This window comes from Polyodon spathula, chromosome 9, assembly GCF_017654505.1.
Source record: "Polyodon spathula isolate WHYD16114869_AA chromosome 9, ASM1765450v1, whole genome shotgun sequence".
NCBI classification, from domain to species: Eukaryota; Metazoa; Chordata; class Actinopteri; order Acipenseriformes; family Polyodontidae; genus Polyodon; species Polyodon spathula.
The window spans coordinates 47,501,367-47,509,342 of record NC_054542.1 but is presented as its reverse complement, the minus strand read 5'-3'; the positions used below and the strand labels follow the sequence as shown (position 1 = coordinate 47,509,342).

The 7,976-nt window shown below is 36.6% G+C and overlaps 1 protein-coding gene across 1 annotated transcript; it reads left to right on the top strand.

The window, feature by feature from the left end:
* Positions 1–2,271: 2,271 nt before the first annotated feature.
* LOC121320952 (olfactomedin-4-like) lies at positions 2,272–6,799 on the top strand. The gene is made up of 5 exons (XM_041259790.1): positions 2,272–2,440; positions 3,223–3,378; positions 4,302–4,514; positions 4,672–4,828; positions 5,731–6,799. Exons 1-5 carry the CDS (start codon positions 2,375–2,377, stop codon positions 6,543–6,545), a joined length of 1,407 nt encoding a protein of 468 aa, XP_041115724.1. The 5' UTR covers positions 2,272–2,374; the 3' UTR covers positions 6,546–6,799.
* The last annotated feature ends 1,177 nt before the right edge of the window (positions 6,800–7,976 follow it).

The window sequence follows — 7,976 nt, the reverse complement described above, 5'->3', positions numbered from 1 at the left end:
TTGGAAACTTGTGCTTAATTCGGTAATTTCTTGTTGTTAACACGTAACGGACTAACGATGAATACGGCATGACCGTCTCGATGGTTAGCACCAAGAAAAGACTGTTCTGTCACTAGCATTGGAGATAGCATACTGCTGGTTCCAAAATTGCATGCACTGCTGACAATTAATAAGGGCTAGAATCACTGATCCTGAGCCTACAGCTTACTTGCTCAGCATTTAGCAGGCAAGCAGGCAATAACTGAGTGCAAGTTAAATACTCTTGAGAAAAAACAGGAAGCTAACGACAACTTCCCTTCCAAACAACGGCAGAGGAAACTGAAACATCCAAGATAACATGACAATAGCTAGCTAACATCTTGAGTATAACAAGTTGGAAAACAGTAATTTTATGCTGACAAGCAATTTTAAAGGCTAACTCAGCACATTGCGCTAGTCACATCTTTTGCACACAACACAAAACCATTGTACTAAGAAAGAGGTGTACCCAGAGAATGGTGTCCCTGTACTACTGGGTAACTGCCAGGAACAGGGGAGTGGAAACATTCTGTACAACAGGATATTTAATGTCCTGTAAACTGTAAACACTTTGAGTCTGCTTGTTCTGTATCTGGGAATATTCCTGCATATTGTAAAATAACACTTATTGAAGAAAAGGACTTTTGTGAAATTTTCTTAATTCCACCTACTTACTTTAAATTAAATCATATATATATATATCAAGCATCAGAATAATCTTTTTTTGCTTTTTTCAATAAAGAAAATGACACATCTCTTAAGAGAGCAGTGCCTTTATGCAATCGGCATGTTGGAGGCTAGACTAGAACAGTGTACTGTGCCTCGCCGTCTTGAGTGCTCACAGCCAGCAATTTCAAACCTGGCAAGAGGGTATAACCAGACACACTCTGTCCATGACAGGCCACGAACACCTGCCCAAGATCGCCAGATCATTTTGCAGCATCTTTGTGAAGTCAGTTGTTAATCAGCTCAATAAAAAGTCACTGCACCTCCTCTGCTTTGTTATTTTTCAATCACATATAGTGAATTTTATCCAAATATAAGTAATACATTTCTTTTGATGCTCAAATATAAGTGATATATAGTATATGTTTGTATGTACTGTTACTTAAACTAAATCAAATTATGAAAATAAATATTCATAAATGTACCATAAATGGTTTGGTCCCTGCAAATGGTAGACTCTTCTTTTGATTGCTCTTCGCCTTCTTATCGCTCGACCAACTGCATCCAAAACAGAAAGTTGTTCAGAACCCTTAATCCCCTTTGTACAAGACTACCTCCGATCTAACTTTCTCCAGCATTTAATGTGAGCTGCAAGATGTTGGTTAGGTCACGTTCAAGTGTGTTGTTACTGATGTCAGAACATCTGCTTTGGTGTGAAGTGCACATTTCAGATTCATTTCTTCTCTGATACAATGTACAAACCCAAGGCATCTTCCAGCTGCCATCCAAGAAATGCCAACAGTTTGAAGATGGTGTATCTGATGTCTAGTAATCTTGAATCTAAACAGAGAAAAATAGTTCAGCTGATCTGAGTAATTTCACTGTGAATATTATTCAGTACTAATAATAGGAAAATGTCTGTTATAACGCATAATTTATTAAAATCTGAAATTCAGTACTTTATATGACAACATGCTCATAAATCCTGATCCTCACTACAATCAATATTTATTTATTTATTTATTTATTTATTTCTTAGCAGATGCCCTTACCCTGGACGACTTACAGTTGTTACAAAATATACATGTTTCAAGAATCACAGTACAGTTAAGAGCAAATACAATACACAATAACTCTCAAATAATATCATTATTATTATTATTATTATTATTATTATTATTATTATTATTATTATTATTATTACTATTATTATTGCTAACTGTGGTCTTAGTTTGCTTTATTATTAATATTATCATTAGTAGTACGGTTTGCTTTTTACTTTGGTCTTCGAGAGGATCCAGATCTTATTGTTGGGGTTCTGTAGGCATTACCATCAGTTAACAGACATGGTCTTATGTAGGTCAAGCATTGTAGATCCCTTCCCTTCCCTTCCCTTCCCTTCCCTTCCCTTCCCTTCCCCAAAGTATGTGTCACAGGATACCCCCTTCTGCTTTTAAGATCTGATTGTAGTCAAAGGGAAAATCTGCCAAGAGTATGGGAATATTACACAACAATGTTTTCATTGTTTATCACTGTATTCAGGCACTAAGAAAACAATGACTCACAGTTCAGGGTTAGCTTCATTTATTCACTCATTGACAACACTGTCAAGATGATGAATGTGTGGTTTCCAGAAGGATGGTATATAAGCCCATTCCTTTCTCTGGCACATTGACACACACAGAAGAAGATGTGCACAGCAAGCTTCCACGTCCTGCTGCTGAGCAGCATCCTCACAACCCAAGTGACCACAGCTGTAAGTATGCTTTTGTAGACTGTTTCCAGGATCTATTATTCATTCTATGTTTACGAGTTAAAAGAAATAGAATACTACACTTGTAGTTTATCAAGAGACCTATGATCTACTCAAGATATTTTATAGATGCACTAATCATTTATGCTGACAAGACATTCACTGTAAAAGATGAGCACACTATTCATCCAACAGTATGCATTGTAGCCTGTTTAGTAGACCACTGGACTGGCTGAACATCCAAACAGAAAAAGGGGCAGCACTGGCTGGGTTAGGCTGGTGGGATTAAAGAGCCTCCTGGAGAGGCAGTGGATTGCCAGATTAAGTGTGAAAGGTCAGCATGAAGACCAGTAAAAGGCAACTGGATGGACTCCCTTCCACATGTAGTGGTGTTTATGGGTTGATTTTGTTCAGTTCCGTACAATTCTCTCAAATATATTATACATTACAAATCATGATTTTACCACATAAAATGCAGTACTGTACATGCAAGGGTTTGACCTAAACACTTGACATAACACTGCAAATAGGGTGTAAGACCACTATGGGCACTGATTTGATCTGACAACCATCAGTTTTATGGGACCATATAATTAAACTATCTAGTTCTTTCTTTTTTGCAGTTTTAGATTCATTTGCAGCTTCTATATAAAGTCAACGACGTCACTTGCAGAAACAAAAATGTAATCAGTTTTGTGAAGGACAAAATGAATGGATATTTAGGAAAGATAAATAAACAATGTATATTAAAAGATGAAATGCTCTGTTTTTTGGTTTTCTTTTAGATGGTACCTGGCAGCGTCAATGGGAGCGTGGGACCCAATGGATTCTGCCACTGTACAGTCAATTATCCGGATCTTACATTTCCTGTAGACAGGGTTGAACAACTTGAAATGTTGTCAGTCTCTCTGTCAACTACTGTGGAGAGGGAACTCACAAAGGTCATACCAACTATTCTTTCTGTATCAGATTTTAAGTGTTGGGGAGTAGCACATTATGTGTAACTCGTTATTGTAATGGGATTACATTTTTCAGTAACTTGTAACTGTAATTGTTCCTTTTTTACACAGGAAACAAAATGTGCTACAAAAGAGGAAACTATAATGGGTACCTGAGACACACACATTCTTTACAGTGTTGGTGGTGACCAATTACATATTATGTGAAAAAACCGTAGTTATTTCTAAAAAAAAAAAAAAAAAGACTACAGCTGATGCATAATGTGGAAATTAGAAATCACTTCAGTTTTCAAATCATTTTGCTAGAAAATGACATCAGAGGAGGGAACGAGCTGGATCGTCAAAGAATATTTTGAGGTGCAGCCTGACCAGCCCATAAAAAACATATGGTGTATGTGTATGTGTGTATATATATATATATATATATATATATATATATATATATATATATATATATATATATATATATATATATTTTTTTTTTTTTAATCTGCCCAACATATGCAGATAGAAAGGTACATAATTAAATAATTCTATTGATGATATATATTTAAGTAAGGATAGTGCCATAAACCAAGCTGTAAATGTGCTGTGAAAGGGCTGATCTGCTGGAAGAGCTAGTAGGCATGTTAAATAATGATCTAAGCAGAGACAACAACAGAGACGCACACAGAACAGGATATTAAACAGGCCAGACATTCGATTTAGGAAAATGGAAATTATATAAAGCATCCATTTAATGTAGTGTTTGGCAAAAACAAATAAAAAGTAAAACAGAACTTGATGTTATTCAGCAGTAATAAGGAACATGTGTTTGGATAAATTCACTCCTATAATGATCAAGCATTTTCAATGCTTTATAATAATATAATAATATCTGAAATGTCTTTTTTTTCTCCCCACAGATACAGGAATTTGCAAGTAAATTATCAATTCATGAACATCGCATGCAAAATCTCACTTTTAGAGTGGAGACCATGGAAAATAATGTTGCTTCCTACTCCGAGTTAGATTTTGAATTGCTCAAACTTGAAATTAGACAGATGGAGTCCCTCACCAATAAGATGAAGGCTACTGTTGCTGACAGCAATGGGATTATTGAACAACTGTCTATTGAGGTATATTTTGTCAAGTTAATATCTAATGTCTGCATTTACTCATAGTGTCATGTTACAGGCTTCTACCATTGAATATTCCAAAAAATATGTTATTTTAAATACATTACCATTACAATTTTTTTAAATCAAAATAAATCGAATTGACATGTTTTTACAGTTAAAGAATATGACACTTGCAATCACTAAACTGGAGAAGTTTGACAAAAACAATGTCCTTGCTATTCGCCGTGAAGTTGCTGCATTGAAGAGACGACTGGAGGAATGCCAGGAGACCAGAAATCAAACCAATCCTACTCAACCCCCTATTGTTTATGGTTAGTATTTTATTCTTAAATTATAACAAATTATAAGAAATCATAAGAAAAATGATCTTAGGACTAAAATGTCAAACTATTGTTGCAGTACAGAGGGGGTTGGGGCAGTTAGACCTACTGGTGCAGGTTGGTATGGTGAATCTCCATCTCTTTTTTCTGTTTTGCTATCTTCCAGTTCATTAATTGTTCTTCATCCAAATCATCATGTCTACTTACTGCTTTGGGATTTTTTGCAGCTAACTGCTCACTCAGTTTCATAGTTATAGCTGTACTGTAACTGTAAGGAAGAGGCTCTCTATACTTTACATTCTGTGAGGCAGCGCAGTGATTTCGAATATGTGACAAGGCTCCAACTGTCCTTATCCATCCAATATACGGAAAGCTGTAAACTTGCTCGACCAATCGCATTGCTTATTTCATGTTTCATTGCCAGCCCTGGATTATAATAACTATTATAACCAATCATTATGCTCAAATTGTGATTTTTTTCTGAGGTTTTTCTCAGATAAAATGTAAAAGATTTAAAATGCATTCCCACTTTACTTTATATGCTTGTATTTCAGAAATCTTTCTAGTGCTGCCCCGAACTAGGTCCTGCCTCAATATTTAATATACAATTAAAATGTACAAAATTTGATTTAAAAATGCACTTGTACTGTAGCTTCATGTTTTCCCATGTGACACCCAAAACCACGTTACATTTCGCTTTTGAATGTTGGGGGTGAGCATTCTTTAAATAGGGCAGGAGAATTTAGTGAACCTCCCATTATTGATTTGTGTTCTGTCTGGACACTGCCACAGTGACTGAATGTGCAGTTACAGCCTTTAGTGAGCAATCCTTTTAGAAAGACAGATATATATTATCAGTTTTAAGAGTCTTGATGACTGTTTGTCCAACACAGGAAGCTGCAACCATGGGCTTGTTTCAAACATTAGCGAGCCATTTGTTGTCCAGCTGAACTGGAGAGGATTTGGATACAAAGCTGGTGCCTGGGGAAGAGATCCTGCGCCCGTCCCCCCAAAGAAGGACCTCTACTGGCAAGCACCTCTGAGGGATGAGAGATACATGGACTATTATAGACAGTATGAGTCCTTTGATGATTTACTGCTGTACAAAAACCCCAAAGAGTACCAACTTGGCAGTGGTCATTTGGCTCAAGGCAGTGGCATGGTGGTGTATAAAAATAATTTGTACTACAACTTGTTGAATTCAAGAAATATTCGTAAAGTTGACATCAACACAAATGGTATTGTGTTAACGAAAGACCTCCCAGGTGCAGCCTTCAATAACAGGTTTTCATATTCGGGATCACCCTGGCAGGATATTGATCTGGCTGTGGATGAAAGTGGTCTGTGGGCAATATATGCAACTGAAGAAAGCACGGGGAACATTGTGATCAGTAAGCTTAATGAAACAACACTTAATGTTGAGAAAACCTGGGTGACACAACAGTATAAACCAGCTGCCAGCAATGCTTTCATTGTTTGTGGAGTTCTCTATGTAACCAAGACTGTAACAACTAGACATGAAGAGATATTTTACATGTATGACACCAAGACAAACCAAGACACCAAAATTAGCATACCGTTTAAAAAGATGATGGAATACGTGCACGGTGTCAATTACAATCCACCAGACCATAAGTTATATGTTTATAATGATGGCTATCTGATCAATTATGATCTCAGCTTTTATCCAAAAAATACCAACCTATAAATGAGCAACTGTTTAAAATAATCCCTTTGAATCAATCCCCTCAGCAGAACAATGCTTAGCATCCTTAAATACAATTAAAAAAGTAATCACCAATACAATCAACAGGTGTAATGGCTGGCAATTGTTTTCTTATGTTAATTTGTTGCATTTTTTAAAATCACTAAAAATTGAAAGCAGCTGCTGATTTGAAAATACACACATATGCAAAATGTGATCATTTCTGTTCCGTTCTAATAAAATAAAGCATGCCTGAATGATATTGTCAATAGCATGTTTCATTTTCAGTTCTGAATCGTGAAACACAGCCTAGGGTATGGCAAATGAAGGAACATGTGCATTTAATCTATGTTTACTAGTGTAAATAAAATGATACAGTCGGAGATGCAGATCTGATACTGAGATGTAAAAGGGTGTGGGAGTCTGCTGTGAGAGAGAGCGTGAGAGAGAGACTGGTGTATTTTGGTTACAAATACATAGACAGACATCCAGGTTTTATTCATTCACAGCCAAACAGTGCAGGTGCAACATCATGTAACACCACCGCATGATACACTCAGTAGGTGTTGCTCCTTCAGCAGGCTTACATAAAAAGGGTATGCAATAATAAAAACAAAACTGCAAACACAACTGTGAAAACAATGCTATAGTTTTGCTGTGCGCTACAAAATGAATCAACCCAAAACAAATTCATTGGTGGGACCCATAGCCCTGTTATGCATATTCTATTGTGTTAGGGTCCCAAGTGAAATATATAGTTATAGCTTGGGTTCAAAGAGGACAATTAAAATAGGCTAAGCCTCACCCTCACCTAGACCTCAAATACCCACAATTAATATTTAGTCTTGGGATCATCCCATTTTGACACCACCAAAAAAAAGGAATCAAAGACAATAGGCCTGGGTGATATTAATCCATAAACTCTAGAAACCAATCCTACCCAACTAGACTGTTTTCATGTTCCCTAATACCCTGGTAGTTCCTACCAATCCCACCTGGAGTTAATTATGACACCTCTTATTCACTAGCTTTTAGTACTGGAATTGCTTTTTGTTTCTGTAAATAGTACTCTTTAGTTGTCACTTCTCTAACACTTTGTGATTAAAACATATTGGTATTTTCCTATGACATGGTTAAAAAGTGTTAGTACAGCAACACAAATAATAAACAAGACAACAAATGGGATGAAAAGAAAAACAAAATTTGATGTTATTCACAGTAATAAGGAATATGTGGGATATATTTGACAATCTTTAGTGGCATTTGATTATCAGTTCAATTTCGACCTTTGCTGATGCACTCAGCTAAGTCAGGACATTGCGAGTTCTTCCAGTCCCATTCCTGCTGCAGCCTGGGGTTCACAACGGGTTCTGCCAGTCCTGTTCCTGCTGGAGCCTGGGGTTCACAGCGGGTTCTGCCAGTCCCATTCCTGCT

Bases quoted from the DNA above. Each gene is read 5' to 3' on its own strand.
- LOC121320952 (XM_041259790.1), top strand. From the start codon at position 2,375: ATGTGCACAGCAAGCTTCCACGTCCTGCTGCTGAGCAGCATCCTCACA. The intron at 3,379-4,301 runs GTCATACCAACT...TTCTCCCCACAG, and splicing joins TGGAGAGGGAACTCACAAAG to ATACAGGAATTTGCAAGTAA. The intron at 4,829-5,730 runs GTTAGTATTTTA...TGTCCAACACAG, and splicing joins TCAACCCCCTATTGTTTATG to GAAGCTGCAACCATGGGCTT.